At 41.3% G+C, this 19,529-nt stretch overlaps 1 protein-coding gene across 4 annotated transcripts in view; it reads right to left on the reverse strand.

The window, feature by feature from the left end:
* Positions 1-19,529, reverse strand: part of DIAPH2 (diaphanous related formin 2) — an 807,400-nt gene that overhangs the window by 637,546 nt on the left and 150,325 nt on the right. For all 4 annotated transcript variants that reach the window (XM_074964437.1, XM_074964436.1, XM_074964435.1 and 1 more), the window contains 4 exons: positions 11,026-11,100; positions 10,871-10,940; positions 8,836-8,972; positions 6,662-6,770 (listed from right to left, as the gene is read on the reverse strand). In XM_074964437.1, coding sequence (XP_074820538.1) covers positions 6,662-6,770; positions 8,836-8,972; positions 10,871-10,940; positions 11,026-11,100 — 391 coding nt within the window. The remainder of the gene's footprint in view (positions 1-6,661; positions 6,771-8,835; positions 8,973-10,870; positions 10,941-11,025; positions 11,101-19,529) is intronic.

The following is a 19,529-nucleotide window of genomic DNA, read 5'->3' on the forward strand; positions in this document are numbered from 1 at the left end:
TGTCAGAAACAAGTTAATGAGTCTTGCAGTTGTACCTTTGCTCAAGTGTATATATTTGGATCAAGGAGACAATAAAAATGGGAAAAAACCTATAAAATGAACTTCTTTGTAACATCTGTATGATTGACTGTAGTACAAAGATAATAATATTCTATGATAGAAGATATTCATTTGATAGACAATGCATAAATGCATTACAGAATATTCAAGTAATGAAAGTAGGTGAGTTTCTCCAGCTGGCAAAATAAAAATTATTATTAATAATAAATAATAAAACACGTACCTGGGGATATTGTGAGAGGTTAACCATTGAAAGAATAAGTGTAGAGAGGAAGTATTGATTTAACAATTTTCATTTAGGTGGTTTTATGTTCTCAGATATGGCCAATAAATGACAAACTGCTATCTAAACTGAATTATCTTACCTATAGTCTACCACGAAACAACCACAAAGGTAGAGATCATATACATAAATATTTAGTTATCATGAAAGCGCAAGCAAAAGATAGCTGCAAGACTTTTCTTCCTGTTTTACAATTTAGCCTGCTTAATGGTATAAGATGGATGTAAAAACACCAATCTGAATGCACTCGAGTCAAATGAAGATTTTTGTGTTTCCCAAACTTTAAAAAAAAAAAAAAAAAAAAAAATCAATAAGTAACTTCCTTCCCTCCCCACCCCACAGATTCTACTTTGGCACATAGGTTTTCAACCCATGGCCATTTTTCCCCCCAAGTAAAATTTAAGTTAAATTAACTACATTTGAGTTGAAGAAAGGAAAAACAAAACAAAACATTTAATTCATAGTACTTTGCATCCACTTTGTCTTTATAAAAATAGCTTTTTAGAGTCATACTTTTTTTAATTTTTTTTAAGTCTGAGTTATAAAACACTGCCCCTGGGTGTCCAGGCGCATCAAGAGGGAAAAGACGCTACAAGGTGGCACACAAACAGTGGTGAATACAATGTGGACAGCAAGGTGGCATCTTGCCATGGCACACAAAGTGCTTTTAGCACAGAAATCCACCTATCCCAATGGGGTGAAAACCAAAACCTAATGAGGCATGAGTAGCTGATGAGAATGGATGCTGACTAAGCAGCAAGTGCTAGCCAGCAACAGTTAGAATGAGCATGTTGCTCTTGGTAACAGTAGTAAAAAGTGCAATGCAGCATGGGGGTGGCCTGACCTGTGGCATCCTGCCTAATGGTGGCAGTATCTCCCAGACATCAGATAAACCTTGTAGCATATCTGGACACTTGCCACTGCATACAGTATGTTCATGTTTGGCAGTAATGGCAGGAACATAGCCTTAAGTACTGTGACAAAGTTCCTGCTCTACCTTGGTGGGTCTTGCGCTTATTGGCGGATTTGCTCGCCTTGGAGCTTCACGGCAGCTCTCAGTTTGGCCGCTTTTTTGAACCCACAGTCCAAGTCGACTCCTCCTCTGTCTGACCAGGAGTTGGGAGGATTGGGGGGGGGGGGGGGAAACCCGGGCCCGCCCTCTACTCCGGGTTCCAGCCCAGGGCCCTGTGGAATGCAGCTGTCTAGAGTGCCTCCTGGAACAGCTGTGCGACAGCTACAACTCCCTGGGCTACTTCCCCATGGCCTCCTCCCAACACCTTCTTTAGCCCAACCATAGGACCTTCCTCCTGGTGTCTGATCATGCTTGTACACCTCAGTCCTCCAACAGTCTACGTTCTCACTCTCAGCTCCTAGTGCTTTTTGCTCCCAGCTCCTCACACTCACACCACAAACTGAAGTGAGCTCCTTTTTAAAACCCAGGTGCCCTGATTAACCTGCCTTAATTGATTCTAGCAGCTTCTTGATTGGCTGCAGGTGTTCTAATCAGCCTGTCTTAATTGTCTCCAGAAGGTTCCTGATTGTTCTGGAACCTTCCCTGGTACCTTACCCAGGGAAAAGGGACCTACTTAGCCTGGGGCTAATATCTGCCTTTCATTACTCTCCTATAGCCATCTGGCCCAACCCTGTCACAGTACGTGTCTACGTGTTATTATACCTATAAATGGACTGGATAGAACAACTGAATAGAGGAATATTCTCCATTCTGTGTATTTGTCCTAACACATACATTAATGTAACATTTCTGTGTCTTAAATTTTAATAAAAAGTTCAACGCACATTAAGGTGCCCAGAGAAACAAATCAAAATAACGAAATTCACATTAGACAGTAAGCCCACAATACATGAACATAACAGAGTCAATGTAACATTTTATTCTATTTACATGTGAGCTTAAAATGTTTAAATGAATTCTCTTGCATGATCCTGAACATATTAATATTCTTCTCATGTAAAAAGAAGTTACATTACTTTTAAAAATGCATGTTTTAACTTCTGACAACAAAAACATCGGGGATATCAATATGCAAAATCTCTAAAAAACATAATTCATGTTACCGTTTTGAGCGCCGCTAGCATTCTTTTACTCAGCAAGGAAACAGGATGGCCTTGCAGCATGACCTTGACCTTTAAAGATCATAATCTTACTTTCATACTACTGTAGAACTAGCTTTTCACCCTGTTGCATAAAAATTACACAAGTTACCTTTGTCATAGGGCCTTAGCCTTTCGGTGGAAAGGTCACGCAATCAATCATTTATCTTACTCACAAAAGATATTATAGGACTTGACCTCATCCTTCTGTCATGATTCAGAGCTAACACACAATGTGGGCAAAATCCCCCTCTCAACAGATACACTAGATGGACCTCTCCAGGGATTTTGACTTTTAACCTATACATTGCCAAACATTATTCAGTTACTAAACTGGTATTTTTCTTCATAATCACAAACTGGGCTGACAAATATCAATAATGGTTTATACCACAGCTATACAAACGCCATTGACCTTCTGTGTTATGCGTATACATATACAGAAGAAAAGCTTTATCACAAAAGTAGATGGAACTTGCATACCTAACACTGCTTTCAAAATAACTAAGGAAACTCTTGGATTTCAACAGTCATTTTTAATTACTAATTTATTTGGATGGTTCAATACAAACCTATCTATGGGTTACTATCAAGATTCATAATCATAGCACCTAAGCACTGGTAAGATTTTCCAAAATTAACTACATATTCATCATCCTATAAAGGCACAAAACATTTTGACATCAGTTGCTATTTATAAATTGGCTCATTCTACTCAGAGAATATGTCCATCGTACATGATACTGTATACTTGAGAATCCTGAAGCAGTGCAAATGTGGTTTTCAGGGTGACAGAGGAAAGCAACCTTTGTAATAGTGGATTTTTTTATTTATGTATTTAAAATTTACTAAGACAATCATCTCCTCCCCAATTTAGTGATACTCCAACTGGTTGAGAAACGTTGAAGGTATCTTGCCATCAGCACCTTTCTGAATATTGGTAAGAGGCCAGGTAAAGTTCTTGTTAAGTGAGCGATCCAGATACACATTCCAAGGATTCTCTTTTAGTTAAGGCTAAAAAGTCACAACAGACGCTAAATTCTTCAAACCTGTATGAGCACAACCCCGGCCTGTTCTCTGCAACTGTGGCTGCACTGAAATCACTTCATGTCTTTCATATATCGTATTTTCTTCTTAGGCATTTGCTCTGAAATCCCAATCCAGCACTTTAGACAAAATTGCTAAGCTATGAACCAGCTGTTTTTATATTTCCATGCCCTGTATTTCAAAGACTTAAAAAAATTCCCAAACCAGTATTGCATGTCTTGGGTCAAAGAGCAAGTCTGCATATAAAGTAGAAATTAGCTATATTAGCAATGGCTAACAACATTGAGCAGATGAGCTTCTACATATATTTAATCCTAAAACCCATCTTACGGTACTGTATAATACTTATCACAGTATCTAAAGCAGTAGTTGTGACAGACATGAATCTGCCATGTAATAATTTAGAAATACTGATCTATAATTTTCTCAATACTGCATTTGACCTGGTCAGTGAGATAACCACCATACATTGGGATACTGGGACTTCGCTGCACAAACTTATTTGTCTAGCTTAACACGGGGCTTTTGGGGAAATCAACAGGAAAGCAACACATGACTAAATAAGCAGCCTCCCAAAGAAACATTTTGGCAATAAAAAGAAAATGGGGTAAGCTATTAGTTTCAAGGATCCTACATCCTGTCTTCAATGAAGGTGCAAGCTTTGTTTTGTCAATGCTGAGAGCTAACTGTGCAAGGCCTGGTCTAAGAATTGGAGAATTACACCATTCCACCATAAGAGAGGAGTACTCAAGGCCTGAAACCTAACTGGCAGTACAAATGTATACACAAGAAGAGGTCAGAAGTGCACTTTGCCTAGAAATTGTGACAGAGTGCTAAAAGTTTCAGAGTAGCAGCCGTATTAGTCTGTATCTGTGGCACCTTAGAAATGAACAAATTTATTTGTATTTTCTATGGATAAAGAAAGCGAGAAGTGTGATTAATAGAACGTCAAACATGTAATGAAAAATGGAAATAGACTTTTCGCATACGGCAGGTATGTAATTCACTAACTTCTAAAATTTAGTTGTTACTTGAGGGTTGTTCAGGGAACCAGGTGGTCCTTGAAAAACAGAGTAGACCATAATTTTTAATGGAAAGCTCTCTCCTAATGGACTTAAACCACTGTGTCCAGCAAGCAAGCAAGCATGAACAACTACAGCAGCAAAGGAATGGCCAGGGAATACATGATCTATTATGGATCTACCACCGCCCTTCCAATTATGACTAAGGCTACGCTTTAGTCCTGGGTATTTTTAGTAAAAGTCATGGACAGGTCACGGGCAGTAAACAAAAATTCATGGCCCGTGACCTGTCTATGACTTGTACTATCTACCCCTAACTAAAACTTGGACCGGGGGCCATGAGTGCTCTGGGGTTGTGGTCTGGGGTCACCGCTGGTGCTGCAGGGTAGGCAGACAGCGGCGTGTGCCCTGGGACCCTTGCTGGTACTTGGAGGAGGGGTCCGGGAAGCAGCCTGGGACCCCCACTGGTGCTGGGGGGGGGAGGGGGAAGAGGGGGGGCTGGCAGGCTCCCTACCCAGCTCTGCATGTTCCTGCAGTTCCTAGGGGGAGGCAAGGCCAAAGGGGTTCCAAGCACTTGCTCCCGCCACGAGCTCCAGCTCCACAGCTCCCATTGTCTGGGAACAGCAGCCAATAGGAGCTGCAGGGCTGGTATCTGTGGGCAGGGTAGTGCTCAGAGCCCCCAGGCCGCCCAACCTAGGAGCTGCAAGGACAAACCTGCCACTTCCGGGCAGCCTCCCCAAGGTAAACACCACCGTGCTCCCCAACTCCCTGCCCCAGCCCTGAGCCCTCTCAAACACGCAAACTGCCCCAATGGCAGCCGATGCAGCTGGCTCTGAGCTGCTCAGGGCAGCCCTGGAGCCAACCACACCGACCGCTGCAGAAGTCACAGAGGTCATAGAAAGTCATGGAATCCGTGACTTCCGTGACAGACATGCAGCCTTAATTATGACTAGATGAACATTTTACAAATTTAAACAAGAAATGAATTTCTAATGTAAGAAACAAGCAAGCAGATGGGAGGGACAGGGACCGACAGGCATCATTTATTCACAATGAAGAGTAAAAAGGGCACAACTGCTTTTCCTTTTTCCAGATTAAATTAGTATATGAAAGAGGTGAGCAAGTCCAAGGTTCTGAGATTTTCTTTCCCCAACTTTGCAATGTGTGTTGGTCCATACAAGAGTCTAGAGGTTTAAAATGCCTCTTAATTTTTTTCTATAATCTCTAGAGAAAGAAAATGTTTATACAACTATGTCCGTGATATAGTGGATAAGGCATTGGACAGCCACTCTGGAGACCTTGGTTCTATTCCTGGCTCAGCCACTGGCCTCCTGATAAGTAACTTCACATGTCTGTGCCTCCGATTCCCCATCTGTAATATGGGGAGAAGGAGCCGCACCTCCTTTGTAAAGTGCTTTGAGATCTATTGATGAGAAGTGTTATATAAAAAGTATTATTATTCTAAGCATTAAAGAACTAGAACCACATTTCACACACAAATAAAATATTGTGTGCCTTTATATGGTGCTCAGACCTTGAAGTCTTTACTTAGCCAATATACCCATTGACCTCAATTAACTATCTCTATATAAAAAAGGAGACTCAGATTTCTAACACAAGTGAACCACTAGCATTCATTCTAGCTAATCATCTAACATTTCTTTTGAAGTTATTTTATTTTTAAACATGCAAACAAAAAATTGTTTTCAGCATATCTGTTGGTAGATAGGAGATATACCATGCCAAAATCCAAAAACAGCCAGTAATACTAGGGTCAACATTCCCCAGAAGTTTTCAAGACTGCCTTTATTACTGAGAATGTTAATAAAGCAGTGTTTAACGCAACCAATTAATTATTGTATGTCTGCAAGGCTCTTCAAATATTTCTACTGAACTGAAGTCTTCTTGACTTTGTAGTCATAGATTCTAACTGCTGGAAAATAATTTCCACTGAGTTTGTCTACCTAATTACCCCGACAATAAATTTTTCTTTTATTGAAATATATAAAGGCACAAATTTACATAGCAAAACAATTAAAAGATGCTAAAACCGTTGAGCTGATTTCATTTTGTTACCATTTTTGATTATATTTAGACATTTGACAATTAGATCATGTTCAAGATACAGCAAACCCACCTGCAACTGCAAAGCTTCATGGTTCTCCAATCCTTCCACAACTGGAGAAAAACGTTCTCTGTTATTTCTCTCAGCTGCAGTCGTTATAGCTCCTAAAAGTTTGTCCAGACTGAGAGAGAGAGAGAGAGAGAGAGAGGAATTCATACGCAGTTTACCACAGAGCTTACCTACTTTCAGTCTTCCCCTTTCCATATCCATCTAATCACTTGCAAACCACACAAGAATGTAATAAACTGTACGTTAGATATTCCACATCGGGTGTTAAAATAAAAGCTTCAAATAACTGCAGAATGCCTAGGCTACTTCAAAATGAAAATTCAATCACAATATCTGGGAAATCTGTTAAGAGTTTTGTTTTGTATTTAATAGTCTTCTTGATTAAAAGTCAATCGTACAAGGTCAGAGAAAAAGTTAATATTTTGCATCCTTTGCCACTTAAGTAGTAGTGTCACCTTTGACTGAACACCAGCAACAACACTGGATATGTACATATGTTGCTTGTTATTTAGCTGTTCATGATGACCCATCTAAACCGAAATATGTTGTTATTTATGAGACTCAGGCCCTTCCCATATAATTATTTGATAAGGGACCTATCAAAGGCATTTTAAAAATTAAGAGCAAATTATTGGGTCCATTTGGTCACCTTTATCTACTCTCTCATTAATTTTTGCAAGTATTCTAACAGGTTAAAAACATATAATTTACTGCCATACAAACCATAATGGTTTGACCCATATGTACGCAGGAGCTCTTCTACTCTATTCATACATTGCCTGTCAATTTCTCTGGAACTGAGAACTGGCTCACCAGCCAATAACTCAGTGTCTCTATCATGGCAATTTTAAGTTTTGCAGCACATAGGGACTTTCCATGGTTTTCACTCACACATGAAATGCTGTATATTGCAATACAAGCAAACTATTCAACAACTCAAACATGTCATGATCCGGATAAACTCAAGTGTTGATTATAAAGAACCATGGACTGAAAATCTGTTTACCCAAAAATCATTTTGACTCCCTTAGTAAATGGGATCAGTGTCAATATTTTAGTATGAAGGATATAATTCCAATATATAAACTATTCCAACATACTTCTCAAAATATTGATTCTGTCCATTTAAGTAGGTAATGCATTTCTTTTCACCTCAACTAAAAACAGTATAACAAAAGAGGAAAAGTATCCGGGGTTAGCCGTGATAGTCTGTATCCACAAAAACAAGGAGTCCAATGGCACCTTAAAGACTAAGAGATTTATTTGGGCATAAGCTGTCGTGAGTAAAAAACCACTTCTTCAGATGCATGGAGTGAACATTACAGATGCAGGCATTATATACTGACACATGGAGAAAGGAGTTACCTCACAAGTGGAGAACCAGTGTTGACAGGGCCAATTCGATCAGGGTGGATGTAGTCCACCCCCAATAACAGATGAGGAGGTGTCAATTCCAGGAGAAGCAAAGCTGCTTTTGTAATGAGCCAGCCACTCCCAGTCCCTATTCAAGCCCAAATTAATGTTGTTAAATTTGCAAATGAATTTCAGTTCTGCAGTTTCTCTTTGAAGTCTGTTTCCGAAGTTTTTTTGTTCAAGTATAGCTACTTGTAAATCTGTTATAGAATGTCCAGGAAGATTGAAGTGTTCTCCTACTGGCTTTTGTATGTTACCGTTCCTGATGTCCGATTTGTGTCCATTTATTCTTTTACGTAGGGACTGTCCGGTTTGGCCAATGTACATGGCAGAGGGGCATTGCTGGCACATGATGGCATATATAACATTAGTAGACGTGAAGGTGAATGAGCCACTGATGGTGTGGCTGATGGTTGGGTCCTCTGATGGAGGTAGAGTAGATATGGGGACAGAGTAGGCAATGAGGCTTGCTACAGGGATTGGTTCCTGGGTTAGTGTTTCTGTGGTGTTGTGTGCAGTTGCTGGTTACTGAAGACACTTTTCAGATAAACGACTTAACACCGGCCATGAGTTTACCCCATTTTATACTACTCCAGAAGAAAGTAGAGAGTAACAAAATAACCTGTAACATGTAAAACTAATCTGAACATTTGCTATCACCTTCTCATGCCAAAATAACGCAGGAATAGATGAAAGGGAATAACTCTAGTTAGTTATTTTCTCAAAGCCCTACATACAATAAGTATCTCAAACATATTACTTACATATTTTCCTCTCCAACAATACAAATAGCAGAAAGTATTTTTACTGTTTCCGTCATCATGTTTGGTTGCTTTGGATCAATTGCTCTTGCTAGTAACAAAAGGCTTCTTTCATCTCCTAGAATCCTTTGCAACCCGTACTTTAAAAAGAGAGAGACAACAATGAGTTCTTCATGAAAAGGTTATTCCTCCCCCTCAGACTCAAAGCCTGGGTATCCAAGATGGGGCATAAAAAGTATTTTTTTCAAGTATTTTCACTTAAATGGGAAACTTGCTTCAGCACACTATCAGCTTTATTGCTTGTGGACCAAAATCATCTTTTAAACTATAATCTTCTTCCTGAAAAAGACAAATCTTACTAATTCAGATATGCTGAAGTATAATAGGTATCTCAATAAAGAGGTTCCATCACTTTTTTCCCCCACCTACATCCAATGACTGAATCTTTCATCAATACATTCAGCTACGTAACATCAATAAAGCTAATTAACAATAATAAATTGCTACATTTAGCATGAAACTGTAAGGTGAACACCAGTAATGGAATACTTTGCAGTTTGTTATGAGAGATTAAAAGTCACAAATCATCTAATAATGCAACTTTCAAAAAACAGCTCACACAAGTAAAACTCTTCATGGACATGAATCTTTGAAACAAACTTTGGTTAGATTCCACTTTAACTGGTTAACATCTGGGAACATAATTCCAGTGTATTCCCTTAAAAGTAGTACCTATTTTTAAGTTTGGAAATAGCAACTACTAGAAACTTCAATTACACACATACACTAGCACATATTAAGAGAAAATAGGTATAATTTATGTCTGTGATTGAAGACAATATCTGAGTGTAGTCCAACTTCATCTGCATGTACAAACAAGCTGTATCTAAAATTAACAGCTTAAATCATTCTGTTTACCAGAATGTAAAATCTCAAAACAGGTTTAAAAAAAACATGTTCTTCCTCAAGATGCAGAGCATCCAAAACTTGTTTTGTGGTCAATGGGGGCTGCAAGTTCAGCTCCTCTGAAAACCTAAACCTGTGTTTATCTTGCTAAGCATAAAACTAGGTGATTAAATTTGGACATCCATTTCTGAATATAATGGTTGAATGACTATATCATCTGTCTTATGAATATTAAATATTTCTCTACTCTCTCATATAGTTTCTACAGTTTAAAGAATATCACGAAGTTCACTACAATCTGCTCGCCAAATGTAGCATTGACATTTCGTACAGAAAAAAATATAATGCTCATTGTCACTCCCAAATTCATGGTGTTTTTTTTAATATATTAAAATTAAACATTTTAGTCCAAGAAAAAAGCTGATCCCATAAATTATATATTTTGATTTCTACTACTCCATACCAACAGAGCACCCAACCAAGACTCTAGGTAGCCTTCATAATATCTTAAAAATAAACCAACTCTGCCCATTACCCCAAGATCACAGTATCTTAGAAATAATGGCATCATTAATGTTAACTCCCTGTAAATAATCCCTACCATAGTTCTTCCTCCCCCTTCACCCATCTCTTAACAGGCTAGAGAAAAAAGAGCCGAGCCTTGAGGCACCATGTTCCTGTTAAACTCCACGTATTAGGAAGAAAAAATTGGGGGAGAACTTTTTTATTATTATTTCCATTCTACAGAAGCATTAGGAATATTTCCCTAACAAGCAAATTAAATTTGGTCCATAGCACACCATGGTACTTGCAAATATATGCTTCTTCCTCCACTGGTGCATTCAATAGAATTCAACATAATTGTGACTGAAACATCATTTTAACTCACTGAAGATACATGAACTGGACACTCAAGTCTGTACTGCACCCTTATCCCTGATTCACTAATGCAGGACTTAAATATCCATTACTCTGAATTTCTCACTTTTGAGAGAGAAGCATGACTAAAAGAAAAGAAGTGAAAATATCACTAATAGATGCAATAATGTTAAACTTAATTATTGCGCTTAGCTCTTTATCAAACAGGCAGGCATGATCAAAGCACCTAAAACTAAACAAAAATATTTCTTACCTTATTATTCATAAATGCTTTGAGGCATTGAATAAGCTTATGTTGATTCTTCTTGTCAATACTTTCTTGCCTTGAAAGAAAAACCAACAGATTTAACTAAGGTCAAAACCTTAATAGCAGTTTCCATCTCCCATCCCAATGTTTTGGGTTCTTACTGTTTCTTGTCCAGAAGCCTTTCCAGTACATCCAACAAAAGCCCAAGACCTTCGTGTCCAAAATTGTTGACCCAGCTGTGGGAAGAGTAAAATATACATGTTAATTTATTCATTTTTTATTTCATTTGACCAAATGTGCAACTATTCTCCGATATGATTTGTCCCATGTTCCCAATATATTTTATAAATGACCAAGACATTAGTTAAAATCTGTTTTAATGTATTGATATCGAACCCCTGAATTTGGGTCACTGACTCTGGCTAGCTTTGAGCATGACGAATAAAATTTCTCCACTTATAGAATACAAATCCAGTGCTGACATTTGGGAAATTGCTTCACATATTTAACAGCATAACAAACTAGGGAAATGTGGTTTAGATTAAATTAGTATAAGGTGGGTGCAGCAACAGGTTCAGTTATCAGTGGTTCACTGTCAAACTTGGACAATGTATCTAGTTGGGTCCCCAGGGATCTGTCTTGGGTCTGCTACTATACGATATTTTCATTATTCTCCATTCCATTATCCAACTCATTATGCTTATAAAATTTGCAGATGATGTCAAACTGGGAGGGGCTTCTAGCACTTCGGAAAACAGGATTAGAATTCAAAATGACCTTGACAAATTAGAGAATTGGTCAAAAATTAATAAAATGAAATTCAAGAAAGGTAAGAACAAAAATACTGCTGTTAGGAAGGAAAAGACATGCATAACTACAAAATGGAGAATAACTAGTATGGTGTAGTACTGTAATGCTGAAAATGGATCTGGGGATTATTGTGGTTCACAAGCTGAATAAGAGCCAACAATGTAAATGCAAAAAAGTCTAATATTTTGGGGTGTAGGAGCAGGAATGTTGTATGTAAAGAAATGAGGTAATTGCCCCGCTCTACTTGGCACCAGTGAGGCCTCAACTGGAGCACTGTGTCCCCCTGTGGGAGTTACACTTCAGGAAAGATGGGGACAAACTGAAGGGCAGTTCAGAGGAGAGCCACAAAAATGATACAACGTTTAAAAATCTGACTTAAAAGGAAAGATTAAAAATACTGAGCATGTTTTATCTTGAGAGAAGACGACTGAGTGGGGACCTGTTAAGTGTTGTAATAAAAGATGCTGATCGATTGTTCTCCAGGTCCACCAATGGTAGGACCACAAGCGATCAGTTTAATGTGCAACAAAAGATATGTAGGATAGCTACTAGGGAAAACTTTCTACCCATAAGGACAGCTAAGTACTGGAACAGGTTACCAAAGATGGTTGTAGACTCTCCTTATTGGAAGGGATTAAGGGAAGGTCCTGCTTCAGGATGACCGCTCATGATCGCTTGTTCCAGTCCTCCGTTTCTATCGTTCTAAATCACCATGACAGCAACTGCACCGGTTTGTGCTTCCTATCTCAAGCTATTTCTACACTACGCAGCTTTTAGCAATAGGGATGTGTCACGACAGCTGTGTCGCTAAAAGGTGCACAGTGTAGCCGCTGTTTGTCAGCTCTCCTGCCAACAAAACACTTCCACCCTCAATGAGCGATGTTAGCGTTGTTAGTAGGTGGGCGCTCCTGCGGACAAAGAGCTGTTCACACTAGCGCTTGCCATTGGCAAAAATTGTGTTTTGTCGTTCAGTTACCAGTGTAGACATAGCCTCCGTCTTGTCACTGAGGACAGAGTTTCCACAATGGCTCGGCACCTACAATGGGCATCGGATTTTCCAAAGAGCTCAGCTCCCATTTAGGCACAAAATTAAGTGACCAGATTTAAAAAATAGTCGTACACATTGGGTGCTGAACTCTTACAAAAATTTGGCCATAAATCTTACAAAAGCAAACTCTACACCTCTACCCCGATATAATGCAACCCGACATAACGCAGGTTTGCATACAATGTGGTAAAGCTCCGACACGCTGCTCTAAGCAGCATGTTAAGGGGGCCAGGCCGGGGGACTGGATAAGGGGCAGAGGGTCTCAGGGGCGGTCAGGGCTCCCAACTCACCAGGGTCTGGGAGGGAGGACCTGTGGGGGGGCACTTTTGGGGGCCCCACAGTCCCAGAGTGGCCGGGGGGATTAGCGGGGGACCGGGAGCAGCCTGCTCTGCTTCCCTCGCCCCGGTCACAGCCATGTCACTCGGGGGAAGGGATCCCCATCACACTCACAGGCAGCAGCGGAAGCAGAGCAGCCCGGCCCCAGCCCACTCCACTCCGCTTCCCACCGCAGGTGAATGCGGGACCTTTCCCCAACCTCCCACGCCCCGCAGAGACACAGCTGGGGCCAGGGCAAGGAAACCAGGGGGGAGGGGCCACATCGCTCTGCTTCCTGCCGCCGGTGAGTGCAGAGGACGTCCTTTCCTCAACCTCCCCGCACTCACCAGCGGCGGGAAGCGGAGCAGTCCGGCCCCAGCCCGCTCCACTCCACCAGCTCCCAGCTGCAGCGCTCCGCTTCCCACCGCCGGTGAGTACAGGGAGGCGTCCTTTCCCCAACCTCCCCACACTCACCAGCAGCGGGAAGAGGAGTGCCACATTGCTCCGCTTCCCGCCGCTGCCAGTGAGTGCCTGTCAGGGGGCGGGAGGTGTGGATAGGGGTCAGAGTGTTGGATCATATTAAAGAAGTTCTGTATTAAAATCACAAATGAGTTTGATTCCCCATAGTTTAAATTCCAGGGTATTACTAATTAAGAGGTCTCTTGGTTTTTGGTACTGTTTCTCTCCCTCTGTGTGTGAAACAATTAGCAAGCTGCTAATTGTGTTAGTACATTCTAAGACAGTCTGTTCTCAAAGCAATTCTTTGTAACAACAACTACTCACACAGAGAGACACTCAAAGCAATACTCTTAACAACAGAAACAGCACCCAGAGACTCCCCGCCTTTTGTTGTATTCATTTCGCTTTGTTAACAATTGTGATTAAAATAGAGAGAGAGGATGTATGTGGATGGATGTTTGGTGTGGATAATAACTGAATGATCAGGGAGGTGCCAGCCTAAGAATCCAGTGTCCATCGGCTGAAGAAGGCGTCAAGTGGAAATAACCAGAGGACCCTGGAGAGCAGACTGGAATCCACCCAACAGCCTCAAGAATGGGAGAACCAAAGAACAAGATAACATCTGGCAGCACGGAGGAATGTGATGTCAGTAATGTGACATCAGCCGATTGATTCAGCAACAGCATGATGAAGCAATTCCCATAGACTGGCATAGGAAGAAATTCCTATAAAAATGGACTGTGGAAAGTGAGAACTTTGGGGTCTGATTCTCCAAACCAACTTCCAGGAGCATCAGATGTGCATCTGACAAGGCCCTGCTCCCTCCTCATGTCCAGGCCACCTGGCCAGTGGCTTGGCATGAGCAACTCTAAGGCTGATAACTATGGTAACAACCTTGCAGAACCTGGGGGTGTGTGTGTGTGTATGAATGAATGTATGAATAAATATGAGATTGAACGGAACGTTATAGCTATAACTAACTGCTTACCATGATTCTGTGTTCACGATAAATGTGGTATTTTGCCTTTTCCCCTTTAATAAGATCCTGCTGGTTGTTCTTTTATTGGTATAACAGGAGCAGTCAGGGGACAGGGAGCAAGGGAGTGGCGTCCTGGGGGTGATTAGGGATGGGGGTCTCTGGAGGGGCGGTCAGGGAACAAGAAACGGGGAGGGCCAAAACAAGTTCGATATAACGCCGTCACACCTATAACATGGTGAGATTTTTTTTGTCGTCTCCCAAGGACCGCATTATATTGGGGTAGAGGTGTATATGCTCAATACTTTTGAAAATCTAGCCCTAAATGACACATCAGACACGGCCAAGAATGCAGCGTAGGCAAAGACCCTTCCTTTAAGAGCTTTTTCTTCTCTCTCTTTTTTTTTTTTATATAAAACAAACACCACCAGGAAAAACCGAGAGTTCTCATTTTACCAGTTTAAATGCAAATTTTTCAAGTGCTGTAACTCCTTAGACCAAGCTTCCCTCCCACAGAGCCCTCTCCACGTGGTGCAGAACTACGCACCTGTTCCAAGGGGAAGCCAAGAGGGTAACTACCAGCTGGTGGCTGCTGCAGCTGGCACAGTAGGGCAAGACAGGCAGGGAGCCTCGTCCCAGCAACTGACACACGCCAAAGAGAGCGGAAGCCTGCACCCCGGTGAGTACTGGTTCCCATCTACTTCCCCTCCCCTTCAGTGAGGCCACAGGACACAGAGCCATATCCACTCCTCCCACAAGAGTGCCAAGCACCCTCATCTTCATGGGGCACCCTCTGCCTACGACCCCCCCATAAGGTACCACTTCCGCATGAGAGAAACCCTCATCCTCATGGAGCACCCCCATGAGTACCAGGCACCATGTTCATGCAAAAGACATGAACCCCTCCTCTCTGCCCTCCAGGAGTTCTGGAGCCAGGAAGGGGCACTCTTCCATTTCCCCAGCACACACTGTTCGCAGAGCAGAGAAGAAGGTGGTATCAGCCCCCTAAGTTCTTGTGGTTCTGTCATCCTCAGTGCCAGGCACCACTCCTTACCATGGGGCACCCCCTCTTGCCCTCTGCTCTCTGAGAGTGCTGGGCACCCCATGACCACCTTGGTCCCAGAGTATCAGGAACCCCCAGAAGCCCCCCTTCTACAGAGTTGAGGAGCACATGGCATGGTGAGGAAAGTAGTGGCTCTGTCTCTCAGTGAATCAGTGGGAGCAGGGTTAGGTGCCAATGGCAGGATTACTCCCTGTTCATTCATCCTTGTCCCACTCTCCCCTCACTCCACCCCCACCCATAGTCCTTCAGCTATATTTGAAAGTGCAGGAGAACAAGCCTCGGAAAAGACCCTTCAAAAAACCTGCTGAGCGTTTGCACTACTGTCAGGGTTCTCTCCCCACTCTGAACTCTGGGGTATAGATGTGGGGACTCGCATGCAAGACCCCCTAATCTTATTTTTACCAGCTTAGGTTAAAAACTTTCCCAAGGCACAAATTCCACCTTGTCCTTGAACAGTATGCTGCCACCACCAAATGATTTAGACAAAGAATCAGGGAAAAGGAACATTTGGACTTCCTCTTCCCCGCAAAATCCCCCCAAAGTCCTTCCACCCCCTTTCCTGGGAAGGCTTGGGAATAATATCCTAACCAATTGGTTACAAAATGATCAAAGACCCAAACCCCTGTGTCTTGGAACAATGGAAAAATCAGTCAGGTTCTTAAAATATGGATTTTATTTAAAAAAGAAAGGTAAAAATCATCTCTGTAAAATCAGGATGGAAAATATTTTACAGCGTACTCAGATTCAAGAACACAGAGGATTTCCCTCTGGGCAAAACTTTAAAGCTACTAAAAATCAAACCACGAATACACCTTCCCTCTCAGCACAGAGAAAAACACAAGCCAAAACAAAGATAAGCTAACACATTCCCTTGTTAGTACTTACGAATTCTAATGGAGTTGGAGCGCCTGCTTCTTTTGATCTGTCTCCAGCAAGCACACAGGACAGACAGACACAGAACATAAAAACAAAGCCTTTCTCCCCCCACCCAAGATCTGAAAATATCTTGTCCCCTTATTGGCCCTTTTGGTCAGGTGCCAGCCAGGTTACCTTAGCTTCTCAACCCTTTACAGATAAAAGGATTTTGTGCCTCTGGCCAGGAGGGATTTTATAGTACTGTATACAGGAACGTTGTTACCCTTCCCTCTATATTTATGACAGCTACCCAGGCCTTTTGGCATTTACATTGAAACCCCTTTAATCAAGCATAAAAACACTCCACAGTTTGTAAACTGTTTTCAAAAGAAAACAAAATCCATTACAACAACATTAAACTTTTTACTTTTAATACTCTTCATTTCATCCTCCCATTCCCTAACATTAACCGAATAATTACCCCAAAACTATTAAACTGTTTTCCCCACTGATGTATACCTTTTTCCCTTCAATTTTTGTAATAAACACCACCAAATTCCCAGAAAATTCTCAACAAATTAAAAACTAGGAATGAGGGGCCTTAAGTATAAATACAGATGTCAAATATGCCCTGAAAATATATTCAGCAGCTACAGTTCCCTCTGACTCTTTTAATCAGTAAACCATTGCTCTGTTACAAGTTAGATTACAACCCATTACCCCTATACATCCTTCCTAATCTTTAGTTTCTTCTTGGTGCTCGGGGGAGTGGGAACCAATATGCATATCCAACAGGTGCGACAACTGGTGGGAAAGCTGAAATTGAAGCACACATTCCCTAGGAAAGGAAAGCAGCACCATTTGATAAGGAGTCTTCCAGTCAGTGGCAGATTAATGATTTTGCCATCCCTAGGCCCAGAAATAATTGCCGCCCCCACCTTCGCAGCTCACCTCCGCTCTGCCTCCTCCCCTGAGTGCGCCACCAGGTCCTGCTTCTCCCCGCTCCCTGCCAGTGCTTGTGCGTGAAACACCTTCGCAAAGGAGAGGGGAAGGGCGGGAACGAGGCGCGCTCAGGAGAGGAGGCGGGGGTGGGGCAGGGATGGCCGGGGTTTGGGGGGGGGGGGCCACAAACCGGCAGCAGGGGAAGCAGCCACCTCTGGCTGCTATTATAAATTTGCCGCCCCTGCAAATTTGCTGCCCGAGGCTTACGCCTTGTTGGCCTAGGCGTTAATATGCCGCTGCTTTCAGTTATTGTTAGATGCTCATATAAAGGACTCCCAAAGTTTACTTGTGTACGAAGCTTCCATCCCTCTTAATCTTGCTAAAAGCAACTCCTACTGGCTGACAAACAAGAAGTGCCCTCTTCCCTGTGCAGAGTGCTCTAATGTCCCTTATGCGCTCACCAAGGACCGGAGAAAAGCATGGAAACTACAAGTCAAAATCCACTTTAAGAAATCACTTCCTACCAGACGCAGAAAACTGAAGGTCCAACTGAGCCAACTGCTTGGTACCCCCAAGCAATCCAAATCACTGAGCTTTCACCCCAAACTAGAAACCATACATTTGTGTGCCCTAAGAATCAGATATACTTCACTCTGTACTGGAATCTGTCTTGTTCCTCCAGTGTAGTTCTTTTATATTTTATTGTATACCTTAAAGGTGGAAAAATAAAAGGCAGAAGACATAAGAATGTACGAGTAGGTCCACTGAACTTAGCAGAACTATAAGAGATTTTTCTTTTCTTTCTAAATGACTGTTGTGTTATATAAGTGGTACCAAACATACAGCGCAATAAGGATAAAATAATATTAGAAGATATTAGCACTGATTGAGGGCATAGCTTTGAAATATTAAAATTGTTTAAAGAATGGGGAACACCAATTAATAGTCTGGGCTAATATTCAAATACAATCCTTGAAATGAACCCAAGTTTAAAAGCCTCTGATAAAAAAGGATCAAAGACATTTGTTATGTACCAATGCTATCTTTTGAATTTTGACAGAAGCAGCAGAGAAACAGCTGAAATCTGAGTGCTCAGTTGGCAAAAGTTCAATAGAAACACAAAAGCGGCCACCATTCCATGGACCCTAAATCAGGCTCTCTCAAACTGAGGTCACAGTGTTGGGCTCCAGACCTAACTGAACCCATTTCAACAGCCTCTCCACTTCTCCAGGGTTACAGAACTAAGAGCTGCCTGAACCCATCAATACGCTGTAAAAACCAGAAGTCCACACAAACCAGTCTCATGAACAGTTCTTTTCCTACGGGGTTAACAAGACTAAGAAGTGGTGAGAAGTCATTTCACATATATTGTTTCTCTGTGTTCTTTAATATAAGTAACTTCAAAGTTATCTGTTGAGTCTACACTCTTTACAGTGAGACCTCAAGTAACCATACTTTGGGATTTAAGTAACAAATGGTATATGCATGTTTCTCCTTTAAAATCCCCTGCAAAGTGGCCTGAGAGACTTAATGCAATTCCTCTCAATATTTTTTAAACTATAGTACTCCCTTTCATACCAAATGAATAAAATAGCACGGACCACATTGCTAACAGTGCCTTAAAACATGAATTACTTGACATGTCATGTATTAGTGGTACTGAAAGTAATTGAAAATTGATGACTAAGTCTATGCAACTAGAAATCTTGTTCTGTTCTTTGGCATAGCTACTGGGCCGCTTTTCTGATCTATGTTAATTGCTTAGAAGACTGCATATGTTTTTTGCCCTAGAACATCTGTTATATCTACATTTAATGAATGAAATTTGATTGTATACTTCTGTGGCTCTGGGAGCATTAATAAATTTTTGGTTAATAACGAAGGTAAGTGTCCTTACCTGAGAAATACTGTCCAATGTAAAAGCAAACATGCGAAATACCTAGTGCTAAAAATCACTAAGCTAGAGCTCCCTGGACTCAACAAAAAAGGGGGCTATCCTAATTAAGTGCCATTATAACGTTGGCTACACCACTTACCAAATTAAAAAATCTGGTTGGTTAGATTTCAGTTTCAGAATTCAACTGGTATATCAGCTAATTAATAAAATTCTCACACACAACCATTTACACTTACACTAGCACACCCGTAATCTCCTCCCATTTCTTACTTTACATGGTTTATCTGTACTTTCTAAACT

The sequence above is a fragment of the Natator depressus genome, chromosome 9 (genome assembly GCF_965152275.1).
Source record: "Natator depressus isolate rNatDep1 chromosome 9, rNatDep2.hap1, whole genome shotgun sequence".
Lineage (NCBI taxonomy): Eukaryota > Metazoa > Chordata > Testudines > Cheloniidae > Natator > Natator depressus.